This window comes from Gossypium hirsutum, chromosome A06 (genome assembly GCF_007990345.1).
Source record: "Gossypium hirsutum isolate 1008001.06 chromosome A06, Gossypium_hirsutum_v2.1, whole genome shotgun sequence".
In the NCBI taxonomy this organism is placed as follows: domain Eukaryota; kingdom Viridiplantae; phylum Streptophyta; class Magnoliopsida; order Malvales; family Malvaceae; genus Gossypium; species Gossypium hirsutum.
The window spans coordinates 121,047,242-121,065,844 of record NC_053429.1 but is presented as its reverse complement, the minus strand read 5'-3'; the positions used below and the strand labels follow the sequence as shown (position 1 = coordinate 121,065,844).

Genomic DNA, 18,603 nt, shown 5'->3' with positions numbered 1-18,603 from the left:
TTGATAAACCATAATATATACATATTTTTAACCCATGTTTAACATATTTATGGATGATTTTTCATTAGTTTCATTGAATTCAATGCTCCTAATCCTTTAAATTTATGTTTTATACTTAGGTGAGCATAGGAAAGCAAAAAGAGCAAGAAACGGGCCAAAAAACGGACAAATTGGCCTAATCCAGTGTTTTACACGACCTAAGCACTTCTACAAGGGTGATCCACACACTCGTGTGTGACACATGGATAGGCTACACGCCCATGTGTCATGGCCGTGTCGACTAAAAAAACAACCCAGAATTACACACAGCCTGAACATCATCACATGGGCGTGCCACACGGCCGTGTCCCTGTCGAGCCCAAGTCTAATTCTACTCGAAAAAGGCTAATTTTGAAGGTTTTGAAGCATTCCAAAGTCTATATAAACACTCTAGAAAAGGATTAAAGGGGACATGCAGAGTGGAAGGCAGAAAATATTCAAGGATAGCCATTGGAATCAGCTCGGAAGTAGGATCTACTTCAAGACTAAAGATCTCCATTCAATTTCCCTAGAAGTTCTTTGATTTTCTTTATGTTTTTGTTGTTTTCCCAAATTTGAGATGTTTTCCATTATTATGAACTAAACTCCCTAAATACCTAAGGAAGATGAAACCTAAGACGAATTTTATTAGTATTTGAATTATATGATAAATACTTATTCTTATTCTTAATTGTGAGTTTTAATTCTTGTTTTGATATTTCAGGATATTAATTCAGGTTTTGATGTGCTTATTCAGTGGAGCAAAAGTCCCTGTTTAAGACTAGATCATTTATAATTAAGCGGTGTTACATGCAATTCTAGAGATAGGATGACATAAATATGCCGGATTAGAGACAAATCAAATAAGGGAATCCATAGACCGAGTTATTGCGACAATAGGAGTTTTAATTAGAAAGAGATTTCAATTAATCAACCTAGATTCAGTTGTTTTTAGTCTCGAGAGAGATAATAACATAAACTAGGGATTTCTACGGATTAAGTCAAGTGAATAAATCGTCTAATTCTGAAGTAATAAGTGAAGTCTAGGTGGATTCTTCCTTGGGTATTGTCTTCTCCATTGGTCTTCTAAAAAGTATTTTCCAACTTTGATCTCTGTCGTAATCTTAGTTAATTAGATAATTAGTTTTAGTTTAAAAACATCATTTACTTCTTAGGTTAGATAATAAAAAAGATAGTAATTACTAGTACTTTTAATCCTCGTAGATACGATATTCTCGGTCTCATCATAACTATACTACTGTTCGATAGGTACGCTTGTCTTAGTCGAATTTTTAGTTAGTTTCATGACCATTAAGTTTTTAGTGCCGTTGTCGGGGACTAAGATATTAGGAACGCTTAATTTTTATCACTTTAGCCATTTTTACTTTTATTGCAATTTACTTTTTGCTTTTAGTTTAATTTTTCTTTTCTAGATTTTTCTTTCTAATTGCTTCTGGCAGGTGTCTCTAGTTTATGACTAGGAGGAACCCGTTAGGACCTTTGCTTTTTGACAGTGAGATCGAGAGCACAATTCGCAGAAATTGAATAAAAATAAGGCAAAGTCTACAATACATAGAGAAAGAGCGAGAGGATGATATCCATACTACAACCAAGGATATGGTTGATAATCAGAATAATCTGCTACCTCCTGTGGTTGCTGCAAATCCAGTAAATCATGATCTTGCTCCTTGTACTATGTATGATTATGTTAAACCCAATTTAACAGGAACTGAATCGAGTATAGTTAGACCTGCTGCTACTGCAAATAATTTTGAACTGAAACCTAACACGATTCAAATATACAACAGTTTGTTCAGTTTGAAGGTTTGCAGGATGAGGATCCAAACACTCATTTAGCAATTTTTTTTGGAATTCTGCGACACTTTTAAGATCAATGGCGTTTCTGACGATGCCATTCGCCTGAATTTGTTTCCTTTTTCATTGAGGAATAAGGCTAAACAATGGTTGAACTCGCTACCACGAGGGTCAATCACCACGTGGGAACAAATGACCGAAAAATTTTTACTTAAATATTTTCCGTCGGCTAAAACGGCTAAATTAAGGAATGATATCTCTTCTTTTGTGCAGATGGATCTAAAAACTCTTTATGATGCATGGAAGAGATACAAGGATTTATTGAGAATGTGCCCTCACCATGGGTTACCTTTATGGCTGCAGGTTCAGACTTTTTACAATGGTGTGAACCCCTTAACAAGATAACTGATCAATGCAGCCGTCGGTGGAACTTTAAAAAACAAAACACCTGAAGAGGCTTGCAAATTTATTGAAGTGATGTCATTGAATAACTATCAGTGGCAAGTCATGAGAACGAAACCGACAAAAGCAACTAGTGTTTTCAACCTTGACACGGTCACTATGCTATCTAACTAGGTAGAACTTTTAAATAAAAAGCTTGATGGTTTGTGTGCTTTTACCTAGGTACATCCAGTGATGAGGTGTGATTCAAATGGAGGAGGAGTGCACAGCACAAAGTATCCATCCTTCAACCCTAGTATTGAGGAGGAACAAGTCCACTAAATGGGTAATAATTCTAGACCTCAAAATACCCCGTATAGTAACACTTAAAATGGAGGTTGGAGGAACCATCCCAATTTCTCGTGGGGTGGTCAAGGAAATGAAAAACCACAGCATCCTCTAGGTTTTCAACAACCACCTTACCAACAAGAGAAGAAACCAAACCTTGAAGAGATGTTCACGAAATTCATCTCAGTGTTAGAAACTCGTTTTCAAAATACCAAAACAGCATTTAAGAATCAGCAACGTCAATTATAGGGCTCGAAACCCAAATAGGACAGCTTGCTAAGTTGATTTCTGAATGACCGCAAGGTAGCATGCCCAGTAACACAGAAACTAACCCAATGGAGCAACTCCATGTCATCGTTGTGCGCGACAAAAAAGGGTTAGATGAATCTGAATTTGAAACAATGCACGAAACTATGGTAAGTAATGGTAAGAATGAAATGAATCATGGTAAACAAAAGCCGGTAAGCAAAGAATATAAACCTTGTGTACCATATCCTAAGAAAAAAGGAAAGACCACACAGACGAACAATTCGGTAAATTCCTTAAACTACTTAAAAAATTATATATTAACTTACCGTTCATTGAAGCTCTTTTGCAGATGCCAAATGCAGTTAAATTTTCAAAAGAACTTCTGAAAAATAAACGGAAGTTAGATGAGCCATCGCATGTGGAGTTAAATGCAGTCTGCTCAGCTATTCTACAAAACAAGTTACCCAACAAACTGAAAGATACAATGAGTTTTACAATTCCTTGTTTAATTGGTAGTTGGCATGTTAACAATGCTTTAGCTGATTTAGGGGCAAGTATTAATATTATGCCTTATAAAATGTTTAAAAAACTAGGACTAGGGAAACCCAAACAAACTAGGATGAGCATTCAATTGGCTGACAAAACCATTAGAATTCCTAGGGGTATAATTGAAGATGTGCTTGTCAAAATTGATAAATTTATATTCCCAATTGACTTTGTTATTTTAGACATGGATGAGAATAGTGACATACCTTTAATTTTAGGAAGGCTTTTTTTAGAACTGTTAGAACTATCATCGATGTTGGCACAGGTGAATTGATACTTCGTGTAGGAGATGACACGATTAAACTTCAAGCTCGTGATTCTGGTAATATATCTAGTAATCGAGATGATTGTTTAGGTTCTATTAACTTGAGTAAAGTTAAGGCATAAACTTCTTTGTAGGAATCCCCTAGGAAGAACGTGATAGAGCCTCATTCTAATCCATACAACAAAAATAGAGTGACTCACGAAGAGTGAAGGCTTCAGATCTATGAACTAGACGAATGGCGAACACATGTCAAGGAGAAACCAAAAGTACACGATGAATCCAAGTGACATTATAATGAGCGTAGGGATGAAACAAAGCAATTTAAGGTTGAGGACAAAGTATTGTTAGATGAAAAGGACCCTAGAATTGTTATTTTAGAGCTTAATACAAATGGAGTGACTCCTTTTATGGTACTTAATGTTTTCCCATAAGGCACAGTTAAGGTATATCATTCTAAATTCGACACTTTCAAGGTAAATATTACTCGACTTAGACTGTATGTGGTTAATAGAATTGATAGTACGAAAGAGGGGTCTCAACTCCTTGAACCACCATGACCGTGAAAATATGAGGTGAGTCGAGCTTAGACTTTAAATAAGCGCTTCTCGAGAGGCAACCCGAGCACTAACACCAGCAACTAGTTTGTTTTAGCTATTTTTCATATTTTAATACAGGTACAGTGGCCCACATGGCCTGGACACATGGGCGTGTCCCTGACCGTGTGGAAACAAGGCTAAAAATCCCCAAGTATCGAGTCACACGGCTATAAATTCGATCCACACGGCCGTACAACACAGCCGTGTGAAGCATACGGCCTGGACACACGGGCGTGTCCTAAGCCGTGTGAAAATTGGAGCTAAAATTTTAAATTTTAAACAAGTCAGAGAGTTCTACGGGTAAGGCACACGGCCATGTGTTCGTATACACGGGCGTGTGGGACATCAAACGGGCATGTGGGATATCACACGGGCGTGGGAGAAGTGAAAAATGTGAGACACGGCTGTGCGATATGACATGTAAACCACACAGCCTGGACACATGGGCATGTTCTAGGCCGTGTGACGAATGGGCATTCAATATTCACGATTAACACGGGCTAAACTCTCGCCACAAGGGCGTGTGACAGGGCTGTGTGGCCCAACACGGGGTCTTAACACGACCGAGCCCCTATTTTAACCCCACCAAAAACCTAATTTTTATTCTTTTCCTTCTCTTTCCCCAACCCCCCAACCTTAGCCGCCGCAACACCCTTTCACCTCACCATTCGGCCACCAGCTTTCTCCCCTCCCGCGCACAGCCTCACCAAGACCCCCTCTATCTAGCCCCCAACAGCACACACACCGCATGAAACCTCCAAGCTCGACCCAACTCCTTTACCCTACCCTCACACCATGCCCCTACCTACACGGCCACCAGCCGCTCCCCTTCCCATCGTAGCTGCCTCGTCGCGCGCACACCAATACTGTCCACCACTGTCCGTACCTCCGACCACTGCCTGAGGTTTTCTTTTATACCCTTACCTTTCTTTTATTTTAGTATTTATTTATTTATTTATTTGTTAATTGTTAGTCTATTTTAATTTTCAGAAATTTTTATTTATTTATATATTTAGTAGTTTTGATTTTTATAGCTATTATTATTCATTATATTTGATTTTTATTTTTATTTGGTTTGTTTTGACTCTTCCATTTTTGTTATCTGTTTTAGCCTTTTTTATTATTTTCTCCTATATTTGCATTCATCTGTTTAGTTAGATGTTGTCATGATTTGTTTTCTTAATTCCTTACTGCTATTGTTATGTCCCTATTATTCTAGTCTTTGCTTTCATTAGTGTTAGGGTATATACTCTTTAGGACCATAGTTTTATTTTTTTTACCTAGATTCTACTTTTCTCCTTTGTCTTGTGGTTAAATACTTGGTGCTGTTTGACTTCTATTATTTTCAGAAATACCATGAAAAACACACGAGGCAAAAAAACTACTATTCCCTCTTCGAAAAAATGGAAAGGGTCTGGCGCAACCTCCTCAAGCGCCTCGACCGAAGCTTGTCACCCTCTGCTTCGATTTTTGTCAGGCCTATAGGACGACTTGTTTCAGCTTTTACGCGTACAGCCGCTAGGTTTGGGTCGATGTATTGACTGGGCCACATTGGAGCAGGTCGGACTAGCTGATGAGGTTTGTGCTTTCATTACCACTGCCTCGTGGGATCGTTTCTTTGCGATTATCGAGCCCACCCATTCAGAGCTTACCTTGGAGTTTTGCACTACTTTCCATCTACAGCACGTGATGAATACCTATGACGAGGCCAGTACTATCACTTTTAGACTTGGTGGCTTAGTGCGACATATGAGCATCCCTGAATTTGGTGCAGCTTTGGGCATCTACACCGATGAGTTTATAGGTGCCGATAACTTTCTTCACCTCTACCGTCACATCCATCACTCACCTTCGTGCTGTTGGACTGATCTCACAGCTAATTAGATTCGTTATGATGTGAGTCATTTGAAGGAGACATCTCTTTCTCCGGCTCTACGATACATCCACGCCTTATTAGCTCACACGTTGACTGGCAAGAGAGAGAGAGCACATGAGTTGTAAGCACTACTGACGCATACTATCTTTGGAGCATGGCGATTAGTCACGTCTTTGATTTGGCATACTTCATAGCGCTTGCTTTTCGCCATCAAACAGTCTGCCATAAGAGGGGTCCCATCTGTCTTGGTCCCTACGTAACTCATCTCGCTCGACACTTTGGCCTCTTCGACACTCTAGAGATGTTATTGACAGTTGCATTAGTAGGCTAGATGGCTAATCAGGGAATTTCTAGTATGATCAACATGAGGATGATAGAACGACATCGTGGATTCGACCCCCATCAGTATAGACTCCTCCATTCTAATGATCAGGATGATCCAGAGGACATTACTGATGATGTCCCTCCCCTTCATGAGGAACCACCTCCACCACTATCATAGAGTTATCGCCCCACTGCTGCCACTTTGATAGATATATCCGAGTGACTCACTCAATTTGAGCAGTAGTGTTTTGAGCGGTTCGACAGCATCGATGCCACTCTTTGACAATATCGATGCCACGAGCCATCCGATGATGGGGACCTTTGAGTCCTTTTATTTTATTATTATTATTATTTTCATTTTAATTTTATTTTGTCTTTTATTTATTTTTGAAGACTTATGTTTTATATTTTGAACTATGTTTATCTTTATGGTTATTATCAAGTGATCCCTTAATTCTCTTCCACAGTTGTGTTTATTTTCTTGTTTGTAACTCAGAATCATGCCTTTCATTCGGCCTTATCTACCATTCTAGCTTTCGCTATTCCAAGGATTTCATCCAAAAATTTAGGGCAATTTCACTTCTCTCCCTATCTTCTGATATTATGCTTATATTATTATTATTTATCTTCGTACATTGAGGAAAATGTACATCTTAAGTGTGGGGAGGTTATTTATATGATTATCAGAAAATCTCTGAATTATATCTTGTTCTCAAATAATTTTCTCATATTACTATTAGAATGAATTTTGATTGATTTATGATTTTTATTAATATGTTATGGATTAAAACATAGGTAATTATGTATTGACTATTTAAACTTTAAAGGCAGTAGAGAATCAAGAATGATAAGTTGACTTTTGAGAATTAAAATTGCTAGGTTGTTTCCCTGAATTGAGGTATTATCTTGAAATTTTGAATTTACAGGACTGACATAAATACCCATAATTTTCGTGAGATTTTGAGCCTTTTAAAGCATATATCTTTCTTGCTCACTAATTTTATTGGTTATGAGTGTGTCAACATTGAAATGTTATTCTAGAACTTGCTTCGATTATGCATGTCAAGACCACACCTTTGATTTGATATATCGAGATGATAAAGGCACCTAGGTTTTAACCCACTTACCCCACAAAAAGCCTACCTTCATAATTAACCCTTAGCAAACCCCTTTGAGCTTAACAAACTATTCTTAATTTACCCTAAATTTTAACCCCTATATCATACTTTTTGATTCGTTAAGAATTTTTCCTATTTTGATTCCCTTTTTGTTGAGATTTGATTTGGTTAATTGCCTAACTATGTTCTTTCATTTGAGTTGTATAATTCTCTCTCATTACTTGTTCTTAAAATAATAATAATAATAATAATTTTATATATATACATATATGTTGATTATTATTTCTTTGTTTGAGCTTAATTATTTAATTCCATATTCTGAGAAGAAGCTCATGTTTATCTTTAGTAAATTCGATTGATGTAATTATTTAGTGTTAGTTTCTTTTTCCAGTTAGGTAATTTATCAATTCAATCTCGATTCTAACCTTCTTTTTCAGCCTTTATCCATACTTTTAACCCAAGCCGCGTTACAACCCTTTAAAGACCTTTTGATTTGTGTATCATCTCATTTAAAGTGGTGGAGATTCGACTTTCATGCAAGTCTATGGTAATAACTTTTCATGTTTGACTATTGAGTGCTTAATTATTGAACCTTAAACACTTTGAGTGATTTGAGTGGATCTTTAGTGAGGATGTCACCACTTGTTGATTTGGAATTAAAGGTAATTACTTAAATAAAGGGGGATACCTATAATTTTATGATTGAAATACTCAACTTGGATTATTTGAAACTTTAATGTTCTTTTAGTTGAATTTTCAATGAATGATCATCTGTGGATTATCTCAAAACAGTATTGATGAAAATTATAAGTTGAGAAGAATTTATTTTAATAGTGCGTTGAGGATTTTGATTGAGGACAAACAAATGCTTACGTGTAGAGATATTTGATAAACCATAATATATACATATTTTTACCCCATGTTTAACATATTTATGGATGATTTTTCATTAGTTTCATTGAATTCGATGCTCCTAATCCTTCAAATTTATGTTTTATACTTAGATGAGCATAAAAAAGCAAAAAGAGCAAGAAACGGGCAAAAAACGGACAAATTGGGCCTAATTTAGTGTTTCACACGGCCTAAGCACTTCTATACAGGTGATCCACATGCCCGTGTGTGACACACGGGTAGGCCACACGTTCATATGTCATGGCCGTGTCGATTAAAAAAACAACTCAGAATTACACACGGCCTGAACATCATCACACGGGCGTGCCACACGGCCGTGTCCCTGTCGAGCCCAAGTCTAATTCTACTCGGAAAAGGCTAATTTTGAGGGTTTTGAAGCATTCCAAAGTCTATATAAACACTTCAGAAGAGAATTAAAGGGGACGCGCAAAGTGGAAGGAAGAAAATATTCAAGGATAGTCATCGGAATCAGCTCGGAAGCAGGATCTACTTCAAGACTAAAGATCTCCATTCAATTTCCCTAGAAGTTCTTTGGGTTTCTTTATGTTTTTGTTGTTTTCCCAATTTTGAGATGTTTTCTATTATTATAAACTAAACTCCTTAAATACCTAAGGGAGATGAAACCTAAGACGAATCTTATTACTATTTGAATTACATGATAAATATTTGTTCTTATTCTTAATTGTGAGTTTTAATTCTTGTTTTGATATTTCAGGATATTAATTCAGGTTTTGATGTGCTTATTCAGTGGAGCAAAAGTCCCTGTTTAAGAATAGATCATTCATAATTAAGCGGAGTTGCATGCAATTCTAGAGATAGGACGACATAAATCTGCCGGATTAGAGTCAAATCTAATAAGGGAATCCATAGCCCGAGTTAATGCGACAATAGAGGTTTTAATTAGAAAGAGATTTCGATTAATCAACCAAGAGTCAGTTGTTTTTAGTCTTGAGAGAGATAATAACATAAACTAGGGATTTCTACAGATTAAGTCAAGTGAATAAATCGTCTAATTCAGAAGTAATAAGTGAAGTCTAGGTGGATTCTTCCTTGGGCATTGTCTTCTCCATCGGTCTTCTAAAAAGTATTTTCCAATTTTAATCTCTATCGTAATCTTAGTTAATTAGATAATTAGTTTTAGTTTAAAAACATCCTTTAATTCTTAGGTTAGATAATAAAAAGATAGTAATTACTAGTACTTTTAGTCCTCGTGGATACGATATTTCCGGTCTCACCATAACTATACTACTGTTCGATAGGTGCGCTTGCCTTAGTCGAATTTTTAGTTAATTTCACGACCATCAACTAGTCTCGAGCCTTGCTGCTCAAGTCAAAGCTGAACTTGCTTGCACCTTGTTCATAACACCAAAAAAATGTATCTTTTTCTTGTGGCAACAAACAGGAAAACAAGGCAGAAGAAATTGTGCATAATTTATCCGACCTAATAGACAAAGTGGTGCATACATATATTGGAAGTGGGGAATTTCCTTCTGGAATTCAATTGCCAAAAGCAGCAGTCAAGAAGGTTTCACTTGCCAAACAGAAGTTGTTGGTTGAAGGATCGAAAGATCTTTTATATTCCAGCAACATTGCCTTCCAAATAGTCGCTACTTTGAGGCGAACACAATCAGCTGATGGCACCCGAAATGTCTAGACATAGTGTAGAAGAAAATTGTCTAAGCCCAAAATCTATTGCAGAGAAGTTAACGTGTTCTTTAAAGCAGCTTGCAAACATTTCTGGCTTGTCTAGTAGAGCTTGCAATGGGCATATTAATTTTTATTCTGCTGCAAAAAATATGTCTTCAGATGGAGATGTTCAGGTAGTTGCTCAACATAAAGAATTTGGGAGTGGAAGTAAAAGCTCTTGTGCAAAGAAGAGCTCTAAACACCTCAAGTGCAAAAAAGGAAGCTTGAGCTCTGTTTGAAAAGGTCCAGTTTTGATCCGGAAGAGTTGCATTGTATAGACGATGTCAAATGAAAGTGCATAATGATACACCAGATTGTGTCACCGAAAGCTCCTACAGGAGGTTTCTTGTTGACACTCCCTTATTATTTGTTTCACTCTCCGCTGATGGCATGGTTCCTCCATGTGGCTTTGGCTCTTTCCAACAGCAATACATTATTGATGGCAAGCTAGTTGCTGTTGGTGTGGTAGACATCCTTCCTCGATGTTTATCAAGATTTTTTATTCTGGGATCCCGATTATGCGTTTTTATCATTGGGTAAATATTCAGCTCTGCAAGAAATTGATTGGGTGAAAGAGAACCAAGTCTATAGTTCTAGTCATTAGTATTATTGTATGGGCCATTACGTGCACTCCTGCAGGAAGATGCGATATAAAGGAGCATATTACCCATCCGAGCTTCTTTGTCCTCTTCGTTACCAGTAAGTTCAGCCTTCGATGACTGTGCATTTACTTACATTTTTCAGTTTATAATGCGTTGATGTTAAAGTTTCTTAAGGCATATAATGACATCGATCAAATTCTTCGATGCCCCTAACTCTTGCTTATTTTAATGATTCAAAAGTTCCTTAAGATGCCATTGTCTGAATGCTTTAAAATCCATTGGTGTTAAAGTTTCTCAAGGCAAATAACCAAAAGCTGGGGGCATCAAGGAATATTTGAATCATTAAAACTTTGAACATTTTGGGTAACATTTAAGTCTCATGAGCTGAATAATATTTCCAGGCGGATTTCACTTCATATGGCAAGGCCATTGCTCGATAAAAAGAAATACTGTGTTCCTGAAAGTGTTATGGAATCGCAACACGATGACATCGGCCTAGAAGACTCAAATGACGTTCTTATGGATGACGAAGAACTGATGATTGAGATTGAATAAGAGAGCTCTGATGATGAATTGGAGCCCAAAACAAGTGGCTTGAGATCTGCCGTGATAACCGATGGTGATTTGAGTAATGTTTTAGTCGAACTGAGGGGATCTCGAGTAAGATACAAGGTAAGTGAAGCTAGGCACTAGTTATTTTCAGCTTTACTTTGAATGATAAATTTTAGTTAGAAAAGAACATAACTATTAAGCAACTAGCAATAGTTTAGAGATTTTTATCTCATGATTTCCGATCCTAGTTTGAACATTGACCCACAATATATTTGTTAACTAAAAGTAGGTGCAGTTGATCTTCTGTCTCTGCCACATATACTATAGAATGCATATTTATGCAAGTACATGGCCATAATATAGTGAAGGATTTCAGACCCTTATATTGTAAGCTAAATGTAAATCTCCTTTAATTCTCTTCTACTACAAAATATGTCTCATTCTATTTAATTGTTTTCTATTCGAAGGATCTTCAACGAGCATTTGGTCCCTACCTGGAAACGCAATTGCACAGCTACCAGACAGTGGTAGGCGAAGAGCTGTCCGAGCGTAGGTTTTATTCACTAGGCTAATTTTATTTGGTTTGCATGACTTAGAAATTCAGTCTCAAATCAGTGTACCTTCCAAGTCTTTAGTAGCTTTCCGGTTGCCTCGAAAGAGAGCTGTTATGGACTTCATGTTGAGTTTTCCGGTTTATCAATCAGAATTAAGGGAATGTGAGATATCCTGTTGGTCTGGGAATCGAAATCAGGTGAGTTTCTCTGGTTCTGATATTCGACTATGCCATTTTAGTGTTATTGTAGTGACTATGTGTGGTATTAAATAAAGTTTACTTTGCCTCTATAAGCAAAAAATATTTTCCTCAACCCCAACTTCCGCCCCTTCTTTTATTCTGGCATTTTAGTTAAAAAATTTGAAGTTTGTGATCTTAATATATTTTCAGCGATAATTACTCGTGTAAGAATAACTTCAATTAAGAGTTGGTGTTATGAGTCAGATGGGTATAAATTCGGTTACAAAAAAATTATAAAAATATCCTTCTTTAATTAAAAAATATACATATGTTAGGATTTAAACCCATGTCAATTGAATTAATAAATCTTTTTAATTTACTATTCACTCAAAGCTTCATTTGAAGTGTCTTAATGCATTTTTATTTTAATATATACAATTTATTATCTCTTTTAGTTGTATGTTTATTTTTCTATTTAAACTCCTGATCAAGTTGGTGTCATGAGACAACCGGATACCAATTCCGTTAGAAAAATTACGAAAATATCTTTCAGTAATTAAAAAAGTTATATCATTTGAGGGTATTTTAGTCTTTTCATTTTAATTAAAATCAATAAAAATATGCATATTGTGAGATTTAAACCCACGCCAATTGAATTAGTAAAACCTTAAATTTACTACTCAATCAAAGCTTCATTTGATGTGTCTTAGACATTTTTATTTTATCATGCACAATTTATTATTTCCATCAGTTGTATATCTATACTATTATTTAAGCTACTGACTGAATTAGTGTCATAAGTTTATTATGCACCAACTCAGTTAGGGAAAATATGAAAAGGTCTTTTCGTAATTAAAAAAATTATATTATTGAATTGGTGTAATGAGTTAACTGACGCTAACTCATAAATAATAATAAAATCATGCTAAATAATTATAGTACATTTAATATTATTTATCTGATGTATTTATGTGCTTAACTTTAGTTTTACTCATAATTTAATCTAGTTTTTTTATTTTAATATCGTCCATATTTAATGTATTATTATAATTAATTAATTTCAAGTGATATTTTTTAATTTATTATATGTTATTTTTAAATATATATATTATATTAAGATTTCCAGAAGTATAAGCATAATAAGAATTTTATTATATGAATATTTCTCTTGTTTTAATATTGGTAAGTATGAGTTCTCTTATATTTTAGTTGCTAGAAAGTTTTTTTTTTTTGAAGTCCCTATTCCAAATGGCTAAAAGTTAGAATGGCTGAAGTGGGATTATTTTATTTTCCAAAATGGAACAACAAATCCAAGAATGATTGGCCCAAATAGCTTATAAATCCTTATTATGTTTGGCCCTTTCCCATGTTCATTTTTTCAGCAGTTTTCATGTTCAATTTGTTTTCTTGAATCATCTTTTCATGTTCTAATCTTCCTGCTAATTAAGGTCTTTCTTTCTTGGCGTTTCTTGGTCATAATTGAATTGATTAATTGCATCTCATCAAATTTTGGTATAATTAAGAATGATCTATGTATTTGATTTTGTTACGATTTGGGAATCTATAGCCCAAATGACCGATAAGATCTGTACCTTCGATCTGAATGAACCTGACTTGGAAGAAGAATGTTCGTCTACAGGCATAGTCAGTTGGGGACCTCGTGAGAATGCAAGATGTTCACAAAGATAGCTCGCGAAGGAAGCTCGCTGGTGAGCTCGCGTATGCCTCACAAGAATGAGGTCGCAAGAGGAGAGCTTGCGTAAGCTTCGCAGAGACGAGGTCGTGAGCTATGTCCGCCAAAGGGACTCCCGCTTGTGACTGGCAAGTGCGAGATTCGCTGGGATTGTCAGTCCCAGGGTTAGAAAAGACCGTATGCTCTGCAGGCAAGCGTCCAATGCTGAAGGAGACCTAGAGAATGTCAACATTAGAGACATGGAATGTTAGTACTTCAGCCCAAAGACCAAGACAAAATAGTAGGCCATTGTGAGCTATAGTAGGAATGTGTATAAATACTCCCTATGTTTCACTTAATACAACACGAGAAAATATTACTCAATAGATTTTTTTTCCCTTGGATGTTATTCAGATTTTGATATCTAACCTCTATCCTCATTTGATTCGAAATGTCTAAATTTACATTTAACAAAATATTTTAAAATTATATGATATATTTAATTGAAATAGTTGTTGTATGATGATAGAACGGATATTTTATTTAGAAATTTGGACAGTAAATTTTGGATTTAACATGTATAATAAATTGATTCAGATTTTAAAAGAAGTAATGGGATCTAGATTCAGATGTTATAGGAATTGTTGGTATTTGATTTATTGCCATTTTTAAGTATAATCAACCTGGCCAATAAAAGACATGACAAAACACGAAAACTTACATAAAGATGACATTAAAATGTCTCGAAATTTCACTAATAAAATTTATCAATACATCAATTTTTTTATATAAAAATAGAAAATCATGAATATCCGAATTGGGGGGGGGTTTGTAAATCGACCTATGATCAACTGCTAAAGCTAGCAATGAAGCTAATAGGACCTTTTCCAGTAATTGCAGCTTGGAGTCCAAATATAAGAAAAGCAACCATAGCAAGCCTTGAATGCTTGATTTCAGCCAATTTAAGGTTATCAATTTTGTCAGGATCAGAGGCTAACCCAAGTGGATCAAAATAGCCACCTGGGTAGAGCCTTTTCTCAGGCTCAAGTACACTATTTCTTTGAAACTCTATGTAACCAATTACCAATACTTCAATCCATATTAATGTGGTCAATGAAAATGGAAGTGGTTGCCCTAAGTAAGATGATCCTTCCACTAATTCAACCTGAAATTGAAAATTCATAAACAACAAGAAAACAATGGAATATTTAACAAAATTTAGCATTTTAAATACAAAACCTTTGTCATCTTTAATATTCACATGAATATCATTTTCATCTCCATGCTTAAAATTTTTACATATAACTGAGAATTTTTTTTTAAAAAAATTATGACAATTACACCTATATCACGTTGGGCCGAAGCTTAGATAAGGAATAAAATAAATTATAATCCAGAATGAGTATAATTACCATATATGATTTTGTACTAACAGTCAAATTAAATTTTATCTCATCTATTTTAAAAAATGGGTAAATTAGTTCTCGTACATTAGATCAAAAAGCAAACTAGTTTAGTTAAATTTTCTTGAGGCACACGTGATACGCCATGCGTAACTGTTTGATTATTTTATTAGTAAAGCTAGTTTTTAGCAGTAAAAATAATTGAAATTTTTAATAGAATAATTAGTTTGCTTTTTTATTTAACGTACATAGACTAATTTGTTCATTTCTAAATAAATGACACAAAATGTAACCTAATTTTTAATATAAGGGCTTCCTTTATCTAGTACAATCATATTAAGCTCATATTTGGATATGGTTATCTTTGTCTCCAAATAGAAAAATTACAATGTTTTGTTTAAAACAAATTGTTTGAATTTTTTTTTTAAATTTTGAATTAGTCCTTTATTTTTCGGGTAAGAAATCCTATTTTGAAAAATTATGAACCGGGGATGCCTAAAAATCTACATTTTAAAGAGTTCATAATATAATGTAAAATTATTATTATTGTTATTATTATACGTAAAATTGCGTGGAACATGGTGCATTATATAACTTACCTTTCCTGCGTCTTGCCATGCAACTCCAGTGAGTGCCTCAACAGCAATGGCACCAAGAGTTCCCAACATCGCCCATCTTCCATGAATCAGTTCACATTCTCTAAACCTTTGCAACCCGAAGACCTCTGTGTACGGTTGAAACGGTGTCGGTTTCAGCTCTGCTGTCTCCTTAATCACCCCGATTATCTCACCAGCCTCATTCTTGGCCAAGTTCTGGTCCAATGAGTCCAAATCAAATTGCAAGTATTCTGCTGGTTTAGCAAAGCCGAAAGGATCGAACCCGCGGTCTCCTATCATTGTCCCGTCTAGCCATTCCGGTGCGCTCGCATTGGGGAACCAAACAAGGCGGTCGGATGGTGGTTTCGGGGCTGCTTTTTTGGGTTGTGGTGGTGGTGCTTTCTTGGTGCCAAAACTAAACCCAAACCTAGCTTGGATTCGACCAGAGCTTATCAGGTTAGGGTTGTAAATACGAGTCCCGAAGAAATGTGACGCCGTGGCAGCTGCGGTGGTGGTGATGGCCATGGATGAGGATTAGCTGGTGGTGCTCGAGGTGTAACTGAAGAGTTATAGGTCTACAACTAGACCAAGCTTGAAATATATATTATAGGGTAAATAACATGTAGACAATGATACATCAGAAATCATTTCATTCATTATCAACCAAGGATTTAGATTTTAGAGAAAAAAAAAAGTGAGATTAAAATATTAAAATATTAGTTTTTTTAAATGACGTGTTAAGTTTTTTAATCGATTGAATAAAATTAAAAAAATTATTTTAAAAGTGTAGGAAGCTTGTTTTAATGTATGCTTTTTCAAGTCTTTTTTTTTACTCAAAATTTTGTTGCTTTTCTTTTATTTTATCAATTGATGGATGGGAATGAGAATTTTAGGGCCCTTATTTGTGCCTTATCCCTTTGTGGGTGAGGTTGGATGATTGATGGCTTCTTCACCTTATTATTTTGTAGGGTAATTCAAGGTTCTTATGTCATTTTCAAGCATAGATTTAAGGATTCAATATAACCAAACAAGTGCCTTGATTCCATCAGACTCAAATTCATATTTAATAATAATTAATGTTTTATTTATTCCTAAAAATTATTTTAAATTTAATTATAAAACATTAAAATATAAGCTTTGATTTAATTTTTTTTAAATCGAGTTCCGGAATATATCTAATTCTTTAATTAATCAAGTCGAATTTAGGAAAATTCAAGTCTTACCCTGCTCTGTGATAATTACCAAAATACTCTTATATCAGTCTTAGTTTACTGTTTCTTATTCTAAAAGGTATCTTTCCTTGCTTAAGAAAAGTTTTATTTGTTGAGTATGGTATAGACAATTTGTTAGAGAATAATGGGATTATGGGGTCAGATAGTTTTGTTAAGCTGATAGTTTTGTTAAGCCCTATATTAGACAGGTTGTGCTGAAATTCTATTTTAACTTATTGTGTAGCATCAATGATGAGCAAGGACAACTATTCTACAATGTCCATGTTCTAGAAAGGTGGTATGATTCTAATCCTAAGCTGATCAAGAAAGTACTAAACTGTTACTATGTAAATATGATAGAGCTTGAAGAATCTGAGGACATTACTGCCTCTATCATCACCAATAAAATTAATCCAACTTGGCCTTTGAAGGGTCCAATACATGCCTTATCTCTAAGCACTGCATAAGCTACCTTGTGTGCAAAAGTAACAAGGAATTGGTTACCAAACACTCAGAGAGATGTGGTAAGCAAGAATGCTGCTGTGCTAAAAAAAAGGCAGTAGAAATGGTCGAGTTTAACCTCAGTCAAATCATTTATGAGGAAATCACCAAGCACGTAGAAAAGGTACATGTGAGCCACCTAATCCCATTGCCCTCCTTGATTTTTCAAATCGTTCAAAAGCAGAATCATAGAATTGTTCGAGCTACTGAGCAACTTGAGAGAACTGTTGTTGAGTTGAAGTTCTCTCAAAAATGGCTTAAAGGCAAGCATACTTTTGTAGCCCCTGAGGATCAACCTGAAAGAGAATAAGAAGAGTCTGCTACTAAGACTACAACTTCAGCTCCTGAAATGACCACTATAGTAGGTCCTGCGAGCGACCTAGAAGGGTTCAATCAAAGGATTGTTGAGCGTCTTTCTGCCTTTATTAACTCTCACAACTGTGTTATTGCTCGACATTTTGAGATCAGGACCATCTAGCAAATTAGAGATCAAGAAAAAGCCTTGCGAAGTGATTTGTTAGCTCACTCCCTGGAAATGATGTTTTGACACTTCTTTTGAATAAAAACGAGGAGATGTGGTATTTTTTGGATGGATTTGAAGGTTGATGAAGCTGAGTTGTTGTTCGAAGCTAATTTTTTGTCTGTTATTATTGCTCCTAGTGAGAGTTTATGTTACTCTTGGTTATTTAGACTTATTTGATTTATTTTGGTTATTCCTTTTGAATTTTTTTTAATTAACTCTGCATTAGAATACTCACCCAGGGAAAAATCTCGGTTAGAGATGTCACATAAATTTACATAAAAGTCAGCTAAGGTTTCATCTTCTAACATTTTGGGATTGTCTCAAGTATGTTCCAAGACTCGCGAGTAGAGGTGTAATTTGATATCCACTTCAAATCTTGGGGGTTGACTCTGTTAAAAATGGCATTCAAAGCTTTGTAGTTGTTCTTTCACAATAGAAAGTGGTGGCTCCCAACCAATAAATACTGTTCTCCATGCCCGTTTACCTATGGATTTAATAAATGCCCTCATGCGTTCTTTCTACTAAGCGTAATTGGAGCCCTCCAGCATAAGGGTTTAGAGATTCAGCTTTCTTTCATGTCTCAACAATTCAATAGTAAGATCTTTACCAACTCTGTTTGGTGTCTTACTCTAATACCGATTGCTAGTGTTGAGTTACTAGTCATTTGGGTCGAGAA

The 18,603-nt window shown here is 35.4% G+C and overlaps 1 protein-coding gene, 1 non-coding gene and 1 pseudogene across 2 annotated transcripts; 1 reads left to right on the top strand and 2 right to left on the bottom strand.

Moving 5' to 3' along the window:
• Positions 1-2,073: 2,073 nt before the first annotated feature.
• LOC121231329 (small nucleolar RNA R71) lies at positions 2,074-2,180 on the bottom strand. Its single transcript, XR_005929389.1, has one exon. It is a non-coding gene; the product is annotated as a small nucleolar RNA R71 (small nucleolar RNA).
• A 4,245-nt stretch (positions 2,181-6,425) lies between these two features.
• On the top strand, positions 6,426-12,114 carry LOC107963119 (arginyl-tRNA--protein transferase 1-like; annotated as a pseudogene).
• A 2,296-nt stretch (positions 12,115-14,410) lies between these two features.
• On the bottom strand, positions 14,411-16,624 carry LOC107962051 (chlorophyll a-b binding protein CP29.3, chloroplastic). The gene is made up of 2 exons (XM_016898273.2): positions 15,696-16,624; positions 14,411-14,858 (listed from the first exon to the last, which is right to left on the bottom strand). The coding sequence occupies exons 1-2, from the start codon at positions 16,215-16,217 to the stop codon at positions 14,541-14,543; spliced, it is 840 nt and encodes a 279-aa protein (XP_016753762.2). The 5' UTR covers positions 16,218-16,624; the 3' UTR covers positions 14,411-14,540.
• Between the last annotated feature and the right edge of the window lie 1,979 nt (positions 16,625-18,603).

What these genes read in the sequence shown, in the direction of transcription:
- LOC107962051 (XM_016898273.2), bottom strand. Translation starts at nt 16,217, where the DNA reads ATGGCCATCACCACCACCGCAGCTGCCACGGCGTCACATTTCTTCGGG. An exon ending in CATGGCAAGACGCAGGAAAG is followed by an intron (nt 14,859 to 15,695) that starts GTAAGTTATATA and finishes TTTCAATTTCAG; the next exon opens with GTTGAATTAGTGGAAGGATC.